General features: G+C 43.9%; 2 protein-coding genes across 2 annotated transcripts in view; both read right to left on the bottom strand.

Moving 5' to 3' along the window:
* Positions 1-451: 451 nt before the first annotated feature.
* On the bottom strand, positions 452-3,463 carry LOC130297639 (E3 ubiquitin-protein ligase TRIM39-like). The gene has a single exon (XM_056550342.1). The coding sequence runs from the start codon at positions 3,461-3,463 to the stop codon at positions 1,856-1,858; it is 1,608 nt and encodes a 535-aa protein (XP_056406317.1). The 3' UTR covers positions 452-1,855.
* A 564-nt stretch (positions 3,464-4,027) lies between these two features.
* LOC130297634 (putative uncharacterized protein MYH16) overlaps positions 4,028-24,433 on the bottom strand; it is a 31,664-nt gene continuing 11,258 nt past the window's right edge. The window contains exons 4-13 of the mRNA XM_056550335.1: positions 21,599-21,815; positions 19,586-19,722; positions 14,256-14,359; positions 13,491-13,683; positions 11,516-11,719; positions 7,663-7,788; positions 7,120-7,290; positions 6,822-7,022; positions 5,086-5,232; positions 4,028-5,005 (exon numbers count right to left, since the gene is read on the bottom strand). Of these exons, the coding sequence (XP_056406310.1) occupies positions 4,865-5,005; positions 5,086-5,232; positions 6,822-7,022; positions 7,120-7,290; positions 7,663-7,788; positions 11,516-11,719; positions 13,491-13,683; positions 14,256-14,359; positions 19,586-19,722; positions 21,599-21,815 (1,641 nt within the window). The 3' untranslated portion in view covers positions 4,028-4,864. The remainder of the gene's footprint in view (positions 5,006-5,085; positions 5,233-6,821; positions 7,023-7,119; positions 7,291-7,662; positions 7,789-11,515; positions 11,720-13,490; positions 13,684-14,255; positions 14,360-19,585; positions 19,723-21,598; positions 21,816-24,433) is intronic.

The following is a 24,433-nucleotide window of genomic DNA, read 5'->3' on the forward strand; positions in this document are numbered from 1 at the left end:
TAAACGCTGCTTTTAAAGGGGCATTCCACCGCCCCAGCATTCGGAACATTTAGTTCTGGATGCTGGGTGTGGGCTGCGGGGTCGTGATGTCATGGCAATGCCCCCTCAATGCGTACACCCCCTCCCATAGACTTGCATTGATGGGTGTGTGGTGTGATGTCACAAGGGGGCGTGGTCATGATGTCACGACCCCACAGCCCTACACTCAGCTTTTGGAACTAAATGTTCTGAACGCTGGGGCAGTGGAGTACCCCTTTAAGCTGACACATTAGCCATTGGAATTCTCAAAACAAATGTATAGTAAATAAGACACAATTTGGGAGACGGATTTTGATTATACACACAACACCGAGTACCACTGGAGGGATACATTGTATTATAAAGTATAAGGCGGGGGGATATATCACTGTATATGTGTATAAAGACATCCCCCCCCCCCCCCCCAGAAAATCTGATAATATGACACGGGAATATGATATTGAATTATTGCGATCAGGTGCCAAAAAAAAAAGAAATTCCTCCATCTCATCAGATCCTAAAGATGGCGGATTAAAGGAATTGTACTGTGTATAGTATCACTATAAATGCCCACATCTAAAATTAAGTTTTATTTACAGATTATATATATTCTATTCGCCAAATCAATGGTGCACCCCCCCCCCCAAACTATAGAGACTATAGCTACCGTAGGGGTCAGAACCGGCACTGAAGTCATTACAGGAAAAATCCAGCAAAAATAAACATATACTAACCTACAACTAGCACAAAATAAGTATAGAAATCAGATGAATATCAAAAAAATGCAAAACTTTATTATAGATTAATTACAAATACAGGAATATTAATTAATCTATAATAAAGTTTTACATTTCTAATTAATCTATAATAAAGTTTAGCATTTTTCCTGTATTTGAAATTAATCTATAATAAAGTTTAGCATTTTTTTGATATTCATCTGATTTCTATACTTATTTTGTGCTAGTTGTAGGTTAGTAGTTAGTTTTGATTTCTGGCACTTGTGTAGTTAAGCTGGTGTATGGCCAGAATTGTAGGTTTATAAAATAAACATATCCCCTATCCGCAGGTAGTAGCCGTAACTTGCGATCGGCTCGCAGGGGGTCCGAGCCGATCGCAAGGGGTCCAAGCCGATCGCAGGGAGTCCGAGCCGATCGCAAGGGGTCCGAGCTGATCACAGAGGATCCGAGCCGATCGCAGGGGGTCTGAGCCGATCACAGGGGGTCTGAGCCAATCACAGGGGGTCTGAGCCAATCACAGGGGGTCCGAGCTGATTGCTGGGGTCTGAGCTGATTGCTGGGGTCCGAGCCGATCGCAGGGGGTCGGAGCCGATCGCAGGGGGTCCAATCCGATCGCAAGGGTTCCAAGCCGATCACAGGGGGTCCGAGCCGATCGCAGGGGGTCCGATCTGATCGCAGGGGGTCCGAGCCGATCGCAGGGGGTCCGAGCCGTTTGCAGGGGGTACGATCTGATCGCAAGGGGTCCAAGCCGATCGCAGGGGGTCCGAGACGATCGCAGGGGGTCCGAACCGATCGCAGGGGGTCCGATCTGATCGCAGGGGGTCCGAGCCAATCGCAGGGGGTCCGAGCCAATCGCAGGGGGTCCGAGCCAATCGCAGGGGGTCCGAGCTGATTGCAGGTGGTCCGAGCCGTTCGCAGGGGGTCCGATCTGATCGCAAGGGGTCCAAGCCGATCGCAGGGGGTCCCAGCTGATCGAAGGGAGTCTGAGCCGATCGCAGGGGGTCCAAGCGCTGGAACACCTTGCAATCACCAGGATGGGACCCAGTGCTCAGTGAGGAGCGTCTTTTATGGTAGCTTCATAGTGCCCCCTTGTGGCCTGGTTACATGGGCTTCTCTCTTTTTCCAATTTTGATCCAGACATCATTGGTCTCACCGGTACCAGGGAGAAAAAAAAAGGGAAAATCTAAGGCACGGCAAGCTGAGACATAGAAAGCTGGATATAGCGGCTCAGTAAAGGTGGCTGTGAAGGTGTGGATATGTTGGATGGGGTCACCAAGCTCATAAAAGGACAGCTGCCCAGCTTCATAGTCCAGATAGATTCCATATTTGTGGCTTTGAACTCTTATGTATAACTTCTCTGCTTGATGGTCGTGGACTACAGCATGACGAACTATCAAAGACAAAGACCAGGACTTCTTGTTGTCTCCAATGATGCAGTCCGCCCCTTTCCTCTCTATACTGGGGTAACACACCCCAATTCTCCAGGCTCCATTCTTACTGGTCTCTACCTCCCAATAATGTTGCCCTGAGGAGAAACTCATAGTGCTCAGTATCTGATATTTCTCAAATCTCTCTGGTGTTTCTGGGAGGTTCTGGAAGGTCTCTGACCAAGACACAGTCCTCAGATCTTCTGATACTCGTACGTTGGGGGCACTTGTGTCCATGTCCAGCAGTAAGTCTACAGGATCCATCAGGAAGAGCCTCACGTTGATGTTTTTGATGGTATCATGTATACGGGTCTGAACATACTCTGAGATCTGGGGCACATTAAGATCTGGAACATTATATTTCTGGATGTCGTCGTGATCTGTATGGAAGATGTAATCACCACGGAGCTCTAGTAGGGCAGCTAAGGGATCAGACATACCACTTACCTTCTTAGATAAACAGGTCTTCCAAAATAGCTCATCCCTCTTCCTTTGCAGATCAGATACTTCAATCTGCGCAAATTTTACCCCTAATAAAATGTTTTCTAGGACATTCCGTTGTACAACTTCAATGCGTTTCTTGACGTCAGTGAACAGAAGGTTGACTCTCTCCGTTATAGCTGCTGCGTCGACCGTCACTCGTCTGGCATGTTCTTGGAGGGTCGGGATCCTTTCGTCAGCTTCTTTTATTTTTGAGTTCATCTCCTCCAAGACTTCCTTCATTTTCTCCTTCTTCTTTTTGAAGGCTTCATCCAGTGTCTCCACCTGGTGTCCCTTGTGTTCTCCCACCAGACAGCAGGACACACAGACGCAGGTAGAGTCTTCGGAGCAGTAATACTCCAGGATCTTCTTGTGGATTGAGCATTTTCTGCTCTCCGGGTTAGCGGTGGGCTCAGACAGGACGTGTTCTGCTGCCTTACTGTGAACCCTCAAGTGGTCGTCACACAGAGAAGCCTCACACAGCAGGCAGGACTTCACAGCAGGTACCTGAGAGTGAACGCAGTAGGTGCACATGACCCCGGACACCACCTCTTTTATCCGGTTGGATTTTAGACTTCTCGTAATGTTGCTCAGAGCGATGTTCTTCTGAAGCTGAGGACGCTTCTTGGACGTTGCTCTGCAGTTGGGGCAGCTATAAGCTCCGGATCCTCGCTGTTTGTCCAGCACCAGGGTGATGCACTCGCGGCAGAAGTTGTGTCCACATCTCAGGTTCACGGGATCGGTATAAACATTCAGACAGATGGAGCAGCTCAGCTCTTCCCTCAGGTCTGCAGACGCCATCACTGGGAGTGTAACCAAGCACTTCCTGGAGGTGTGGCCTCTTAATGGTAACCAATGCCTGCCCACATTTCACGTTGACTCAAACCTGCCCACATTTCATGTTAACCCATGCCTCCCCACATGTTGTAATCAACTTGGATGTGTGATTCCTGTATAATAACAGTGCTATCAGCGTCAGCAGGGTGACCCTCTAAACAGTGTTATCGACGTGACCCCATAAACAGCACCACATTCACTTTCCATTCCCTGACAGCAAGCAAAGATTTAAAGGGGTACTCTGCTGCTCAGCGTTTGGAACAAACTGTCCCGAACCCTGGAGCCGGGAGCTTGTGACGTCACGCCCTGCCCCCTCAATGCATGTCTCTGGGAGGGGGCGTGATGATTGTCACGCCCCCTCCCATAGACTTTTATTGAGGGGGCTGGGCAAGGCATGAAGGGGCGGGGCTATAACGTCACGAGCTCCCAGCACCGACTCCAGAGTTGAGCAGCGGAGTACCCGTTTAATAAAAGTCAGAGACTTCAGGTGTATCACTATGTCACATTTTCTTTAGTCAGGTTATTTTATTATTGTTTGCATATAAAGGAATGTTACATCATATGGACAATTGCTTTATTCATTGGAGCCATGATAATGTAAATTTGCCCTGGTCCGACAAAAAAAATAAAAAATAATAATTATATAAAGTTATAAAAATATTAGGAAAAAAATAAAATATTAAGAAACTACAAAAACAAGACACAAATAACAAAAATCAGGAAAAATAAGGTCAAATATTAAGAAACTACACAAAATATTTAAAATAAAATGAAAATAATAAAAATAAGGTAAATAAGGTCAAATAAAAAAGAATAAAAACACAAAATATATCAAATAAAAAAAATCAGTGATTCACAAGTTTTAATTCACATCATTTATAGAGTAAAATAAAATATGTCAGTACATATGAGAGAAAAAAAACTTGTGTAGAATATCGACTTAAGCGGACAAGAATAGTCATGTGACCCTGTATATGTGAGGCGGATTTATACATTGGCGCATTTGAAAACCGCCATAAATAATCGCTAAATTTCAGAAAGAAAAAATCTGTTACATTTTGCGACTTTTGCCAAGAATAAGGAAAATCATGAATTTGTAGCAAGTGATTTCTCATCGTGTCATCTTCTCATACACGGTCCTTATTAGTCCTGACAACATTCCTTCTCCTTGTGACATTGACAAATCTGCAATTTTCTTTTTTAATTGTCCCAACGCCATAACTGACATAAAGAATTAGCCACTCCCCTTAATTTAAATAAATGGCACTATTGGATAGAAAGTATGGCACACTGACCCCAACGGGTGACAGGAGCCCGTGGAGCATCAGCTCTGGAGTCGTCCTCTTGAATCCTCTCTTCCAGTCATCAGTCGGTCATGAACTTCTTTAGGGAGTCCAGGTAGGTTGGGAGGAGGGATGTAGGGTTGTCCTCCGGCCTCTCTCCCTGCCCCTCAGAGCCGGCTACACTGGGGGTCCTGGGGTGAAGGGCAGCGGGGGACGTGCGGCCCTGCAGGGGAGATATAACATTAGAATCACCACAGGTCCAGGTCCACCACAGCTACAGGGGGGCTGGCGCCACACACTTACAGAAGAGAAACCTTTCCTGAAGCTGGCCCGGTGCTTACTGCGCATCTTGGTGAGAGCGACCTCCGCCACATCCGCCCGCTCCTCTGCCTCGTCCAGGTCACTGATGGATTTACGGTATTTACTGAGATTCAGAGTCGCCTGCTCCTCCTGGGGGGAAGATTTACAGGTAAAAAAACAAGTCCCCAGTGGGAGGAAGTGTCTACAGTCACAGCACATAGTCCTCATACATGTGAGAGGGGAGGCGGCCACACCACACTGAAATACTCTGTCCTGCTGTGGACCCTGCGCCTCCACTATATAACTCTCACCCTGTGACCTCCACATGTTCAGTACACTCCTCTCCTGAAATACTCTGTACTGCTGTGGACCCTGCTCCTCCACTATATAACTCTCACCATGTGACCTCCACGTGATCAGTACACTCCTCTCCTGAAATACTCTGTAATGCTGGAGACTCTGCCCCTCCACTATATAACTCTCACCCTGTGACCTCCACATGATCAGCACACTCCTCTCCTGAAATACTCTGTACTGCTGTGGACCCTGCACCTCCACTATATAACTCTCACCCTGTGACCTCCACATGATCAGTACACTCCTCTCCTGAAATACTCTGTACTGCTGTGGACCCTGCTCCTCCACTATCACCATGTGACCTCCACGTGATCAGTACACTCCTCTCCTGAAATACTCTGTAATGCTGGAGACTCTGCTCCTCCACTATATAACTCTCACCCTGTGACCTCCACATAATCAGTACACTCCTCTCCTGACATACTCTGTACTGCTGGGGATTCTGCCCCTCCACTATATAACTCTCACCCTGTGACCTCCACATGATCAGCACACTCCTCTCCTGAAATACTCTGTACTGCTGTGTACCCTGCTCCTCCACTATATAACTCTCACCCTGTGACCTCCACATGATCAGTACACTCCTCTCCTGAAATACTCTGTACTGCTGTGGACCCTGCTCCTCCACTATATAACTCTCACCCTGTGACCTCCACATGATCAGCACACTCCTCTCCTGAAATACTCTGTACTGCTGTGGACTCTGCTCCTCCACTATATAACTCTCACCCTGTGACCTCCACATGATCAGCACACTCCTCTCCTGAAATACTCTGTACTGCTGTGTACCCTGCTCCTCCACTATATAACTCTCATCCTGTGACCTCCACATGATCAGTACACTCCTCTCCTGAAATACTCTGTACTGCTGTGGACCCTGCTCCTCCACTATATAACTCTCACCCTGAGACCTCCACATGATCAGCACACTCCTCTCCTGAAATATTCTGTACTGCTGTGGACCCTGCTCCTCCACTATATAACTCTCACCCTGTGACCTCCACATGATCAGTACACTCCTCTCCTGAAATACTCTGTACTGCTGTGGACCCTGCTCCTCCACTATATAACTCTCACCCTGTGATCTCCACATGATAAGCACACTCCTCTCCTGAAATACTCTGTACTGCTGTGGACCCTGCTCCTCCACTATATAACTCTCACCCTGATACCTCCACATGATCAGCACACTCCTCTCCTGAAATACTCTGTACTGCTGTGGACCCTGCTCCTCCACTATATAACTCTCACCCTGAGACCTCCACATGATCAGCACACTCCTCTCCTGAAATATTCTGTACTGCTGTGGACCCTGCTCCTCCACTATATAACTCTCACCCTGAGACCTCCACATGATCAGCACACTCCTCTCCTGCACTCACCGCCTCTTCCACCATTCTCTTGTAGGCCTTCAGTTTGCTTTGCAGCCTCTCGATCATGTCTTGGTTCCTCTGCTGCATCTTCTGGTCTTCTTCAGCCTGGAAGTTCAGCTCCTTCAGGCGGCGCTCCTGCTTCTTCAGTGTCTTCGTGGTCTCTATGTGCTTCCTCTGCTCCGTGTCCAGGTCCATCTCAAGATCTTTAATCTGATGAAAGAACAAAATGAAAAGTTCTCCAGGAATCCTTGTGTCCAGATCGGTCGTCTATCAAGACGTTGTCCTAAGATTCTGTTCATCTTGTTACCCGCGCCTCCATCTTCTGCACCAGCTTCCGTCCATCCTGCAGCATTATCTGCTCTGCCTCCTCCATCTTGGCGTTCAGCTCTTGGATCTGACTGTCTTGTCCTTTCTTGATCTTCTGGAGGTGTTGTGTGCGCTCCTGCTCATGTTGCAGTTCCTCTGCCAATCTAGATGTCTGCCAGGAGGTAAATTCCAATGTAAAGGTTCCTGCAGCCACCACTAGGGGCAGACTATAGTCATAAACAGTAAATCTTTAAAGGGAATGTCCACATTTGCACTTTTCCATAGGTCTTTATTAAAATTCTCCTACCGTTTTGTGTCTTCAGCTTCAAAGCCTCCCTGCGTTTCTCCATGGTAACAGACTACATACAACTGTAGTCTTATTCCCTCCAATCTGTATCCTGCTTTCTGATAACCTACATAATCTGGATGGATGGGAACGTGACAGCAAGATGCACAGTGTTTGTAGCCTGTCACCATGGAAACCATAGGTTTGATTAGCTGTGTACACAAAACAACTGTAGATATTTGTTTGTAGGGGAGTCACCTCTGCTGACGCTTTCCGAAGCTTCTCCTCAGACATCCGGATCTCATTCACGTAATCTTCATTCTCAGCCGTCACCTGCTGCAAATCCCCCTCCAGCTTCTTCTTTACAGCAGAGACCGACAGGAGCTGAGGGGTAAAAACATCACAAAATATCATGCAACCCGCCCCTTTATCATGTCTGGGAGGTGGTCACAGCCCCGCCCTCTGGATGGCATCACTGATATAATGCCACAGCCCCTCCCCATGGATGACATCACTGATATAATATCACAGCCCCCCCCTGGATGACATCAATGATATAATATCACAGCCCCTCCATGGATGACATCAATGATATAAAATCACAGCCCCCCCCCCCCCCCCCGGATGACATCAATGATATAATATCACAGCCCCCCCATGGATGACATCAATGATATAATATCACAGCCCCCCCCCTGGATGACATCAATGATATAATATCACAGCCCCCCCATGGATGACATCAATGATGTAATATCACAGCCCCGTCCCATGGATGACATCACTGATATAATATCATAGCCCCACCCCCTGGATGACATCACTGATAACATATTTCAGCCCCACCCCATGGATGACATCACTGATATAATATCACAGCCCTGCCCCCTGGATGACATAACTGATATAATATCACAGCCCCCTGGATGACATCACTGATATAATATCACAGCCCCCCCATGGATGACATCAATTATATATCACAGCCCCCCCATGGATGACATCACTGATATAATATCACAGGCCCCTCCCCCATGGATGACATCAATTATATATCACAGCCCCCCCATGGATGACATCACTGATATAATATCACAGCCCCACCCCTGGATGACATCAATTATATAATATCACAGCCCCACCCCCATGGATGACATCACTGATATAATATCACAGCCCCCCATGGATGACATCAATGATATAATATCACAGCCCCCCCTCCCATGGATGACATCACTGATATAATATCACAGCCCCACCCCCTGGATGACATCAATGATATAATATCGCAGACCCCCATGGATGACATCACTGATATAATATCACAGCCCCGCCCCATGGATGACATCACTGATATAATATCACAGCCCCGCCCCCTGGATGACATCACTGATATAATATCACAGCCCGCCCCATGGATGACATCAATGATATAATATCACAGCCCGCCCATGGATGACATCACTGTTATATCACAGTCCCGCCCCCTGGATGACATCAATGATATAATATCACAGCCCCACCCCCATGGATGACATCACTGATATAATATCACAGCCCCGCCCCATGGATGACATCACTGATATAATATCACAGCCCCGCCCCATGGATGACATCAATGATATAATATCACAGCCCCACCCCCATGGATGACATCAATGATATAATATCACAGCCCTCCCCCCCCCTGGATGACATCACTGATATAATATCACAGCCCCCCATGGATTACATCACTGATATAATATGCCAGCCCCCCCATGGATGACATCACTGATATAATATCACAGCTCCACCATGGATGACATCAATGATATAATATCACAGTCCCCTCCCCCTTGGATGACATTAATGATATAATATCACAGCCCCACCCCCATGGATGATATCACTGATATAATATCACAGCCCCCCCCATGGATGACATCAATTATATAATATCATAGCCCCCCATGGATGATATCACTGATATAATATCACAGCCCCACCCCCTCGATGACATCAATGATATAATATCACAGCCCCCCCCCCATGGTTGACATCACTGATATAATATCACAGCCCCGCCCCATTGATGACATCATTGATATAATATCACAGCCCTGCCCCCCTGGATGACATTAATGATATAATATCACAGCCCCGCCCCATGGATGACATCAATGATATAATATCACAGCCCCGCCCCATGGATGATATCAATGATATATCACAGCCCCCCCATGGATGACATCACTGATATAATATCACAGCCCCACCCCCATGGATGACATCAATGATATAATTTCACAGCCCCCCCATGGATGACATCAATGATATAATATCACAGCCCCGCCCCATGGATGATATCAATGATATATCACAGCCCCCCCATGGATGATATCACTGATATAATATCACAGCCCCCCCAATGGATGACATCAATGATATAATATCACAGCCCCCCCATGGATGACATCAATGATATAATATCACAGGCCCCTCCCCCATGGATGACATCACTGATATAATATCACAGCCCCGCCATGGATGACATCACTGATATAATATCACAGCCCCGCCCATGGATGACATCATTGATATAATATCACAGCCCTCCCCCCCCCCCCTCATGGATGACATCACTGATATAATATCACAGCCCTGCCCCACCGGATGACATCAATTATATAATATCACAGCCCCCTATGGATGACATCACTGATATAATATCACAGCCCTGCCCCCCTGGATGACATCACTGATATAATATCACAGCCCCGCCCCATGGATGCCATCATTGATATAATATCACAGCCCCCCCCATGGATGACATCACTGATATAATATCACAGCCCTGCCCCCCTGGATGACATCAATCATATAATATCACAGCCCCACCCCATGGATGACATCAATGATATAATATCACAGCCCCCCCATGGATGATATCACTGATATAATATCACAGCCCCACCCCCATGGATGACATCAATGATATAATATCATAGCCCCCCATGGATGATATCACTGATATAATATCACAGCCCCACCCCCTCGATGACATCAATGATATAATATCACAGCCCCCCCCATGGTTGACATCACTGATATAATATCACAGCCCCGCCCCATTGATGACATCATTGATATAATATCACAGCCCCACCCTCTGGATGACATCAATGATATAATATCACAACCCCGCCTCATGGATGACATCATTGATATAATATCACAGCCCCGCACTCTGGATGACATCAATGATATAATATCACAGCCCTGCCCCATGGATGACATCAATGATATAATATCACAGCCCCGCCCCATGGATGACATCAATTATATAATATCACAGCCCCCCCATGGATGACATCAAGGATATAATATCACAGCCCCGCCCCATGGATGACATCAATGATATAATATCACAGCCCCGCCCCATGGATCACATCAATGATATAATATCCCAGCCCCGCCCCATGGATCACATCAATGATATAATATCACAGCCCCGCCCCATGGATGACATCAATGATATAATATCACAGCCCTGCCCCATGGATGATATCACTGATATAATATCACAGCCCGCCCCATGGATCACATCAATGATATAATATCCCAGCCCCGCCCCATGGATGACATCAATGATATAATATGACAGCCCCGCCCCATGGATGACATCAATGATATAATATCACAGCCCTGCCCCATGGATGACATCACTGATATAATTTCACAGCTCTGACTCCTGGATGACATTACTGATATAATGTCACAGCCCTGCCCCTTAAATTACCTTACCGATATAATGCCACAGTCCCGCCCCCTGGATGACATCATTGATATGTCACACCTCGGCCCCCTGTATGACATCACTGATAACATATCTCAATACCGCCCCCGGGATGACATCATTGATATGTCACACCTCTGCCCCCTGTATGACATCACTGATGACATATCACAGCCCCACCCTATGGATGACATCATTTTGATAATGTCATAGCTCTGCCCCCTGTATGACATTGCTGATATATTTCACTGCTCGGTCCCCTTTATGACAATACCGATATATATGTCATAGCTCCGCCCCCTGTATAACATCAGCGTTACATAAGTTATATACCTGATTATTCAGTTCATTGCATTTATCTGTTAGCTCCATGATCTCTATCTCCATCGATTTGTAAGATCTCTCTGAGGCCTCCACCACACTCCTCGTCTCTTCTAGCTCTGAGGCCAGGATGCTATTCCGCCTTTCCAGGAGGTTGAGCTGCTCTTGGGCGTCATCATGGTGACGTGACTCGTCCTCCACCCGGGTCTGGAGGTCCTGAAACACATACATCTCCGCCTACAAGATCCATCAACTCACTGTAAAAGGTCCAGATCTGACATATGGAGTTGGCCATGTAGGGAGGTTTGTCATAATGGATTGTCCACATATGGAAGGTTGGCCATAAAGGATCGAACTTATAGAAATAATTGGTGCTAAAGGTCTGACCATTTGGAGAGGCTGGCCATAATGGTTGACCATTCACAGTAGGAAAGGTTGGACACATAGGGAAAGTTGGTCATTAATGGTTTGACCATCAAAGGTTGGCCATGTAGGAACGATTGATTATGTAGGGCAGTATGGCCATACAGGGAAGGTTGACCCAGTACAGAAGGTTGGCCATAAACGATTAAGTACAGAAGGTTGATTATTACAGACTTACCCTTTAGGGAAGGTTAGCCGGCCGATCAAGTAAGGAAGGTTATCCATATAAGTTTGGCAAAGTAGCAAAAGCTGACCTAGAAGGCTGTAAAGGGTGGACCATGAAGGGAACGTTGCCCATAAAAGGTTGACTGTGTAAGCTGTGTGGCCAAAGAAGATAGGTCATGTATAGAAGGTTGGGCATAGAAGGTAGACCTTGATGGGAAGAATGGCCATAAAGGGTTGACAAGATAGGAAAAGTTGGCAAAAAAAAATAAAAAAATCTATGTAGGGAAGATTGGTAATAAAAGACTTATCATCAAGGGAAAGTTGGCCATTGAGGTTGACGATGTAAGTAGGGATGACCATAGAAGGCTGGCCATGTTGGGAATGTGGCCCATATACGGTAACCCCGTAGGGAAGGTTGGCTATTGAGGTTCAACGTGACCATAGAAGGTTGGTCTTTTTGGAAATGCGGCCCATATAATCAAGTAGGGAAAATTGGCCACGGAAGGTTGATGAAGTAGGAAATGTTGGTCACAAAAGGTTAACTATATAGGAAGAGCTGAGAATACAAATTTTACCATATCAGGATGATTGACCATAAGAGGTTCACCGTGTAGTGACCACATTCTTATATATCAAGTCACTTCTGTAAATATCACATGAATACGTAACGCGTAATCGCTATCTGTGAGCCCCATCACATCATCTCCAGCCCCCCATCACATGATCTCCAGCCCCCCCATCACATGATCTCCAGCCCCCCCATCACATGATCTCCAGCCCCCCCATCACATGATCTCCAGCCCCCCCATCACATCATCTTCAGCCCCCCATCACATCATCTTCAGCCCCCCATCACATCATCTTCAGCCCCCCCATCACATCATCTCCAGCGCCCCATCATATCATCTCCAGCCCCCCCCCCCACACATCATCTCCAGCCCCCCCCCACACATCATCTCCAGCCCCCCATCACATCATCTCCAGCCCCCCATCACATCATCTCAAGGCCCCCTATCATATCATCTTCAGCCCCCTATCATATCATCTTAAGCCCCCCATCACATCATCTCCAGCCCCCCATCACATCATCTCCAGTCCCCCAATCACATCCTCTCTAGCCCACATCACATCATCTCCAGCCCCCCATCACATCCAGCCCCCATCACATCATCTCCAGCCCCCCATCACATCACCTCCAGCCCCCCATCACATCCAGCCCATCACATCATCTGCAGCCCCCATCACATCATCTCCAGCCCCCCATCACATCCAGCCCCCCATCACATCATCTCCAGCCCCCCCATCATCTCCAGCCCCCCATCACATCCAGCCCCCCTTCACATCATCTCCATCCCCATCACATCATTTTCAGCCCCCACCTTTCTCCTGCCCTCCTCACCTTGATCTGCTGCTGTTGCCTCCTCACCAGCCTCACTAGCTCCCCGTTGTTTTTGTTGATGTCTTCCAGCTGTATTTCAAGTTCATTGACTTCATTTTCCAGTTTCTTTTTTGTCTTTGTTGCCTCTGCCCGACCTTTCACCTCCGCCTCTAAGCTGGTCTGTAGGGACTCCATGGCGCGCTGGTGGTTCTTCCTATATGCCGAAATAAGAACCAGATTATTTTATATGATCTGAAGTGACAATGGATATGATCATGAAAAGATCATGCGGTGCTCTACTGCTAAGATCTACTCCTATCTGTGGTGATCACTGCTCACTGTCCCTCACAGAGATCTTCACCTAACATCTGCTATCTAGCAGGTGTTAGGTGAAGATCTCTGCGAAGGACAGTGAGCAGTACTATATATGTTCTTTTATATATGGAAGTTAAGTGTATCAGGTTATTATTTTTTTTTATACTAATTGTGAAAAAAGTATCAAGGACTTTTTTCACAGCTTGTAATAAGCCATTGCTTCTTCACTGTCCAAGGACAAAACCTGTTACTACTCCCAAAAAGATGCATAAACAATTTCTAGCATCTGCCTCCAAGGTCTGTGGTCAATGACTCTGCTTTCCCCGAAGCTGACCGCCAATTATTGCTGAGGCCAGACACCATAAGTGGAGCCTGGATGGGGACAGGAGACTACAAGGGGGCAGGGGAGGTGAGTTAAAGGTTTTATAGTTTTACTTATCAGTTTTCTGCACCATCACTGTGGACACCTACCTGGTGGCTTCACACTCCTCCTCCTTGTCCTGGATGCGTTTCTCGGCATCCGCCTTCAGCTGCGTCATCTCAAGTTGAAGTTTCACAACTTTACTCTCTTCTGCCTGGAAAGAAGCACAGTCCACCACCAGCGTTACCTATATGGACCTTCTGCAGACCCCTAATGACGCTATCCTCATAGATCATCCTATCCGGACAACAAAGGGGAAATCAGTGCTGTAAGGACACTGGGTGGCGGTAGTATTTAGTCACAATATCATGTAGACATTGTTATACGGGCACTGTATGGTGATATCTTGTATATATTTCTATGGGCACCGTTGAGGTATTATTGCAGTATGTTATGGTGTGGCAGTAAGTTGGCTGAACTATTATACAGATATTTTATGGGTATTGTATGACACTATTATACAGATATTATATAGTATTGTATAACACTATTATACAGATATTATATGGGTATTGTATGGCACTATTATACAGATATTATATGGTATTGTATGACACTATTATACAGATATTATATGGGTATTATATGACACTATAATACAGATATTATATGGGTATTGTATGACACTATTATACAGATATTATATGGTATTGTATGACACTATTATACAGATATTATACAGATATTATATGGTATTGTATGACACTATTATACAGATATTATATGGTATTATATGACACTATTATACAGATATTATATGGTATTATATGACACTATTATACAGATATTATATGGGTATTATATGACACTATAATACAGATATTATATGGGTATTGTATGACACTATTATACAGATATTATATGGTATTGTATGACACTATTATACAGATATTATATGGGTATTGTATGGCACTATTATACAGATATTATATGGTATTGTATGACACTATTATACAGATATTATATGGTATTATATGACACTATTATACAGATATTATATGGGTATTGTATGACACTATTATACAGATATTATATGGTATTGTATGGCACTATTATACAGATATTATATGGGCACTGTATGGCACTATTATACAGATATTATATGGTATTGTATGACACTATTATACAGATATTATATGGTATTATATGACACTATTATACAGATATTATATGGTATTGTATGGCACTATTATACAGATATTATATGGGCACTGTATGGCACTATTATACAGATATTATATGGTATTGTATGACACTATTATACAGATATTATATGGTATTGTATGACACTATTATACAGATATTATATGGTATTGTATGACACTATTATACAGATATTATATGGTATTGTATGACACTATTATACAGATATTATATGGTATTGTATGACACTATTATACAGATATTATATGGTACTGTATGACACTATTATACAGATATTATATGGTATTGTATGACACTATTATACAGATATTATATGGGCACTGTATGGCACTATTATACAGATATTATATGGTATTGTATGACACTATTATACAGATATTATATGGTATTGTATGACACTATTATACAGATATTATATGGTATTGTATGACACTATTATACAGATATTATATGGTATTATATGACACTATTATACAGATATTATATGGGTATTGTATGGCACTATTATACAGATATTATATGGTATTGTATGACACTATTATACAGATATTATATGGGTATTATATGACACTATAATACAGATATTATATGGGTATTGTATGACACTATTATACAGATATTATATGGGTATTATATGACACTATTATACAGATATTATACAGATATTATATGGGTATTGTATGACACTATTATACAGATATTATACAGATATTATATGGTATTATATGACACTATTATACAGATATTATATGGGTATTGTATGACACTATTATACAGATATTATATGGGCACTGTATGGCACTATTATACAGATATTATATGGTATTGTATGACACTATTATACAGATATTATATGGGCACTGTATGACACTATTATACAGATATTATATGGGTATTGTATGACACTATTATACAGATATTATATGGTATTGTATGACACTATTATACAGATATTATATGGGCACTGTATGGCACTATTATACAGATATTATATGGGTATTGTATGACACTATTATACAGATATTATATGGTATTGTATGACACTATTATACAGATATTATATGGGCACTGTATGGCACTATTATACAGATATTATATGGTATTGTATGACACTATTATACAGATATTATATGGTATTGTATGACACTATTATACAGATATTATATGGTATTGTATGACACTATTATACAGATATTATATGGGTATTGTATGACACTATTATACAGATATTATATGGTATTATATGACACTATTATACAGATATTATATGGTATTGTATGACACTATTATACAGATATTATATGGTATTGTATGACACTATTATACAGATATTATATGGTATTATATGACACTATTATACAGATATTATATGGTATTGTATGACACTATTATACAGATATTATATGGGTATTGTATGGCACTATTATACAGATATTATATGGTATTGTATGACACTATTATACAGATATTATATGGTACTGTATGACACTATTATACAGATATTATATGGTATTGTATGACACTATTATACAGATATTATATGGTACTGTATGACACTATTATACAGATATTATATGGTATTGTATGACACTATTATACAGATATTATATGGTATTGTATGACACTATTATACAGATATTATATGGTATTGTATGACACTATTATACAGATATTATATGGTATTGTATGACACTATTATACAGATATTATATGGTATTGTATGACACTATTATACAGATATTATATGGTATTGTATGACACTATTATACAGATATTATATGGTATTGTATGACACTATTATACAAATATTATATGGTATTGTATGACACTATTATACAGATATTATATGGTATTGTATGACACTATTATACAGATATTATATGGTATTATATGACACTATTATACAGATATTATATGGTACTGTATGACACTATTATACAGATATTATATGGGTATTATATGACACTATTATACAGATATTATATGGTATTGTATGACACTATTATACAGATATTATATGGTACTGTATGACACTATTATACAGATATTATATGGTATTGTATGACACTATTATACAAATATTATATGGTATTGTATGACACTATTATACAGATATTATATGGTATTATATGACACTATTATACAGATATTATATGGTACTGTATGACACTATTATACAGATATTATATGGGTATTATATGACACTATTATACAGATATTATATGGTATTGTATGACACTATTATACAGATATTATATGGTATTATATGACACTATTATACAGATATTATATGGTATTATATGACACTATTATACAGATATTATATGGTACTGTATGACACTATTATACAGATATTATATGGTATTATATGACACTATTATACAGATATTATATGGTATTATATGACACTATTATACAGATATTATATGGTACTGTATGACACTATTATACAGATATTATATGGGCTCTGTACGGTATTATTGCTGCGTGGTATGGTGATATCTGGTAGATCAGTGGTCTCAGCCGTTGGCTGTCCGGGCATGCTGGGAGTATAAGTTTTGCAACAGCTGGAGGGCCACAGTTTGAGACCACTGTTGTATATAGTGTGTGGGCATGGTGTGGCAGTATGGTGGCGGTGCTGGACTGTCATGTGGTTCCATTTCCGGTTTATTTATTTTCCAAGGCCGACCCTTAATGAATTGTCAGATTCCTTATTCAGACTGTGAAAATCTCCGGATTAAATCCCTGATCCTGTGAATTGTGAGGATTTCATCCCTTCTGGGGTAATCCCCAATATTATTAAAGCGCCCTCATCGGGAGCGTACGGGGCTTGTCACAATGTATCACTGCTGTAAACCTGGACTGACACATATCTTATACATTGTAACAAACTATCAGGAGCGTCTGCACCAAAACACTGTAACAAAAGCTGTGGAAAAAATCATCAGCAAATCTGCAATACTGACAACCTCCACTAGATGGCAGGAGGCTCCCTTCATTTACTGATCTAATAGGAAAGAGAGGAAAAGCTGCAACTACTACTGCTGCCACTAGATGGCAGAATATTACCAGTATTATTGACTTATTCTGCAGCTAATATAAGAGATGTGATCTGCAGTCCTATGTAACACCACAGATAACAGTGATAACTCTCTGAGTACAGATAATGTATAGATGTGACCTGCAGTCCTATGTAACACCACAGATAACACAGTGATAACTCTCTGAGTACAGATAATGTATAGATGTGACCTGCAGTCCTATGTAACACCACAGATAACAGTGATAACTCTCTGAGTACAGATACTGTATAGATGTGACCTGCAGTCCTATGTAACACCACAGATAACAGTGATAACTCTCTGAGTACAGATAATGTATAGATGTGACCTGCAGTCCTATGTAACACCACAGATAACACAGTGATAACTCTCTGAGTACAGATAATGTATAGATGTGACCTGCAGTCCTATGTAACACCACAGATAACAGTGATAACTCTCTGAGTACAGATAATGTAGTAGATGTGACCTGCAGTCCTATGTAACACCACAGATAACAGTGATAACTCTCTGAGTACAGATAATGTATAGATGTGACCTGCAGTCCTATGTAACACCACAGATAACACAGTGATAACTCTCTGAGTACAGATAATGTATAGATGTGACCTGCAGTCCTATGTAACACCACAGATAACACAGTGATAACTCTCTGAGTACAGATAATGTATAGATGAGACCTGCAGTCCTATGTAACACCACAGATAACAGTGATAACTCTCTGAGTACAGATAATGTATAGATGTGACCTGCAGTCCTATGTAACACCACAGATAACAGTGATTACTCTCTGAGTACAGATAATGTATAGATGTGACCTGCAGTCCTATGTAACACCACAGATAACACAGTGATAACTCTCTGAGTACAGATAATGTATAGATGTGACCTGCAGTCCTATGTAACACCACAGATAACAGTGATAACTCTCTGAGTACAGATAATGTATAGATGGGACCTGCAGTCCTATGTAACACCACAGATAACACAGTGATAACTCTCTGAGTACAGATAATGTATAGATGTGACCTGCAGTCCTATGTAACACCACAGATAACACAGTGATAACTTTCTGAGTACAGGTAATGAGTCACATGCAGTCCTATGTAAGACCAGAGACAGTTCTATCCTATTGCTGGGTCCTGATTCGTTACCTCCAGCGCAGACTCCGCCTCCTCGTACGCCGCCTGCAGCTCCTCTTTCTCCATCTCCATCTTCTTTCGGGATTTCTGGAGCTCATGATGGGTCTTGGTGAGGTTCTGCAGCTGCTCGGACAGGTCACTTATCTCTTCTGCGGGGACACAACTTTATTACAACCACTTATCACCAGCAGATGGCAGTGAAAACTCTTAAAGGGGAGCTCCCACCATCACTTTTTTTTTCTTTTCTGTCCCTGCCTATTACCCATCTATCCCTAACCCCCTCCCTGCCTTTAATTTTTTTTTTTACATATTAAAAATGCTTTTTTGTCTGCCTGGTAGTGTGCTCACTGCAGACTTCCCCAGCAGGCTCCACGTCACTGATGCCTGCTGGGGCCGGCACTTCCGCCCTTAGTTCACCTATACAGGGTGCCTCCAGCTTTTTCCCCACTGCAACTCCCAGCTTGCCCTGACATCTATTGGCTGTCAGGGCATGCTGGGAGTTGTAGTGGGGAAACAACTGGAGGCACCCTGGATAGGTGAACACCGGAGCACATCACCCGCTGTGCAGCCCGCAAACACCCCCTCCCCCCCCGGTGCATTGCCGTGGAATGAGATTTGCCATAGAATGAGATGGTCCGCCTCCATCACATCCTATTGGCTCTCTCTTGTCACGTGACATATTTAAACGTCACGCATCGATGCGCACAGCAGTGTCAGTTTGGCTATAGGGAGAGGATCTCCTCTCCCTGTGATAGCTGAAGCTGTATGGAGCTCTCATGGCCTCTGTGGCCCGACAGAAGATCACACATGTACGCAGCTCATACGGCTGCCTCATATACACTTACTGTTGATCCACAGCGCTATCGGGATCCCGATGGCGCTGTCATCAGTGTGCGTCCCCGCGAGCGCCCCATGCCCGCAGCTGTACTCCTCGTCCCCCGCAGCTCTACTCCCCGTCCTCCGCCCCCCGCAGCTCTACTCCCCGTCCCGTTAACGCTCAGGGAGCGGGGAACAGAAAGTAGAGCATCGGGCGCAGGTAAAGTTATTTGCGTAGTGCTGCGCATGCGCAGCACTACTTTACCTGCGCCCGATGCTTTACTTTCTGTTCCCCGCTCCCTGAGCGTTAACGGGACGGGGAGTAGAGCTGCGGGGGACGGGGAGTACAGCTGTGGGGGGCGGGGGACGGGGAGTAGAGATGCCGGCGTGGGGCGCTCGCGCGGACGCACACTGATGACAGCGCCATCGGGCATCGGGCCGATAGCGCTGTGGATCAACAGTAAATGTATATGAGGCAGCCGTATGAGCTGCGTACATGTGTGAACTTCTGTCGGGCCACAGAGGCCATGAGAGCTCCGTACAGCTTCAGCTATCACAGGGTGAGGAGATCCTCTCCCTATAGCCAAACTGACACTACTGTGCGCATCGATGTGTGACGTTTAAATATGTCACGTGACAAGAGTGAGCCAATAGGATGTGATGGAGGCGGAGCATCTCATTCTATGGCAAATCTCATTCTACGGCAATGCACCGGCCCCGCCGCTCCGCTCAACCCACTACCCCTCAGTTCACCTATACAGTGTCCCTCCAGGCTTCCCCACTAAAACTCCCAGGGCATGCTGGGAGTTGTAGTGGGGGAACTGGAGGCATACTGTATAGGTGAACAGTATACATAATACAGTGAACATAATACTTTACCTTGTCCCCGAGCCTGCGCGCGTCCTCTTCCTTCAAGCGCTCGCTCCCACCTGTCTGATTGACAGGCAGGGGCGAGCACCGCAGTGATTGAATTTCGACTCATTGCCAGGCTTCAACGAGTCAAAATCCAGTGGCGACGTCACTGCTGAATGCATTTCGGACACTAGGAGGGCGACCCCTAGTGGCCGAATATAAAAGTGATTTTAAACTGTTTTAAAATCCCTTTTTTTAATTAAAGTATATTAGAGATATGTTGTAGCACTATATCAATTTTTTCTTTTCATGACAGTGCCCATTTAAAGCTACAGTACAGTAAAGTGCCCGCCTCACCTTGCAGCGCCCGCTTTTCCCGTTTTGTTGCCGTCAGATGTTCGTGAGTCTCCTCGCAGGCGGTTCTGATTCTGAAGAGGTCGGTGGCGTGAAGACGACTTTCCTTCTCTGACGCCTCCAGCTCCCCCCGGATCTCTTCATACTTTTGGCGCCAATCTGTAATTTCTTTATCGAGAACTCGCTGCTTCTTATCCAGGGATGATGCTTCTGTGTTAGCCTGGATCCCCGAAAACATCAGCACTCACTATTCTGCTGTTACATCATGTCTTATCCCCCAGAGCTGCACTCACTATTCTGCTGTTACATCATGTCTTATCCTCCAGAGCTGCACTCACTATTCTGCTGTTACATCATGTCTTATCCTCCAGAGCTGCACTCACTATTCTGCTGTTACATCATGTCTTATCCTCCAGAGCTGCACTCACTATTCTGCTGTTATATCATGTCTTATACCCCAGAGCTGCACTCACTATTCTGCTGTTACATCATGTCTTATCCTCCAGAGCTGCACTCACTATTCTGCTGTTACATCATGTCTTATCCTCCAGAGCTGCACTCACTATTCTGCTGTTACATCATGTCTTATCCTCCAGAGCTGCACTCACTATTCTGCTGTTACATCATGTCTTATCCTCCAGAGCTGCACTCACTATTCTGCTGTTACATCATGTCTTATCCCCCAGAGCTGCACTCACTATTCTGCTGTTACATCATGTCTTATCCTCCAGAGCTGCACTCACTATTCTGCTGTTACATCATGTCTCATCCTCCAGAGCTGCACTCACTATTCTGCTGTTACATCAGGTCTTATCCTCCAGAGCTGCACTCACTATTCTGCTGTTACATCATGTCTTATCCTCCAGAGCTGCACTCACTATTCTGCTGTTACATCATGTCTTATCCCCCAGAGCTGCACTCACTATTCTGCTGTTACATCATGTCTTATCCCCCAGAGCTGCACTCATTATTCTGCTGTTACATCATGTCTTATCCTCCAGAGCTGCACTCACTATTCTGCTGTTACATCATGTCTTCTCCTCCAGAGCTGCACTCACTATTCTGCTGTTACATCATGTCTTATCCCCCAGAGCTGCACTCATTATTCTGCTGTTACATCATGTCTTATCCTTCAGAGCTGCACTCACTATTCTGCTGTTACATCATGTCTTATCCTCCAGAGCTGCACTCACTATTCTGCTGTTACATCATGTCTTCTCCTCCAGAGCTGCACTCACTATTCTGCTGTTACATCATGTCTTATCCCCCAGAGCTGCACTCATTATTCTGCTGTTACATCATGTCTTATCCTCCAGAGCTGCACTCACTATTCTGCTGTTACATCATGTCTTATCCTCCAGAGCTGCACTCACTATTCTGCTGTTACATCATGTCTTATCCTCCAGAGCTGCACTCACTATTCTGCTGTTACATCATGTCTTATCCTCCAGAGCTGCACTCACTATTCTGCTGTTACATCATGTCTTATCCCCCAGAGCTGCACTCACTATTCTGCTGTTACATCATGTCTTATCCTCCAGAGCTGCACTCACTATTCTGCTGTTACATCATGTCTCATCCTCCAGAGCTGCACTCACTATTCTGCTGTTACATCAGGTCTTATCCTCCAGAGCTGCACTCACTATTCTGCTGTTACATCATGTCTTATCCTCCAGAGCTGCACTCACTATTCTGCTGTTACATCATGTCTTATCCCCCAGAGCTGCACTCACTATTCTGCTGTTACATCATGTCTTATCCCCCAGAGCTGCACTCATTATTCTGCTGTTACATCATGTCTTATCCTCCAGAGCTGCACTCACTATTCTGCTGTTACATCATGTCTTCTCCTCCAGAGCTGCACTCACTATTCTGCTGTTACATCATGTCTTATCCCCCAGAGCTGCACTCATTATTCTGCTGTTACATCATGTCTTATCCTTCAGAGCTGCACTCACTATTCTGCTGTTACATCATGTCTTATCCTCCAGAGCTGCACTCACTATTCTGCTGTTACATCATGTCTTCTCCTCCAGAGCTGCACTCACTATTCTGCTGTTACATCATGTCTTATCCCCCAGAGCTGCACTCATTATTCTGCTGTTACATCATGTCTTATCCTCCAGAGCTGCACTCACTATTCTGCTGTTATATCATGTCTTATACCCCAGAGCTGCACTCACTATTCTGCTGTTACATCATGTCTTATCCTCCAGAGCTGCACTCACTATTCTGCTGTTACATCATGTCTTATCCTCCAGAGCTGCACTCACTATTCTGCTGTTATATCATGTCTTATACCCCAGAGCTGCACTCACTATTCTGCTGTTACATCATGTCTTATCCTCCAGAGCTGCACTCACTATTCTGCTGTTACATCATGTCTTATCCCCCAGAGCTGCACTCACTATTCTGCTGTTACATTATGTCTTATCCTCCACAGCTGCACTCACTATTCTGCTGTTACATCATGTCTTATCCTCCACAGCTGCACTCACTATTCTGCTGTTACATCATGTCTTATCCTCCAGAGCTGCACTCACTATTCTTCTGTTACATCATGTCTTATCCTCCAGAGCTGCACTCACTATTCTGCTGTTACATCAGGTCTTATCCTCCAGAGCTGCACTCACTATTCTGCTGTTACATCATGTCTTATCCTCCAGAGCTGCACTCACTATTCTGCTGTTACATCATGTCTTATCCTCCAGAGCTGCACTCACTATTCTACTGTTACATCATGTCTTATCCTCCAGAGCTGCACTCACTATTCTACTGTTACATCATGTCTTATCCTCCAGAGCTGCACTCACTATTCTGCTGTTACATCATGTCTTA

This window comes from Hyla sarda, chromosome 13 (genome assembly GCF_029499605.1).
Source record: "Hyla sarda isolate aHylSar1 chromosome 13, aHylSar1.hap1, whole genome shotgun sequence".
NCBI classification, from domain to species: Eukaryota; Metazoa; Chordata; class Amphibia; order Anura; family Hylidae; genus Hyla; species Hyla sarda.

Coding starts and splice junctions, on each gene's coding strand:
- LOC130297639 (XM_056550342.1), bottom strand. CDS start 3,463: ATGGCGTCTGCAGACCTGAGGGAAGAGCTGAGCTGCTCCATCTGTCTG.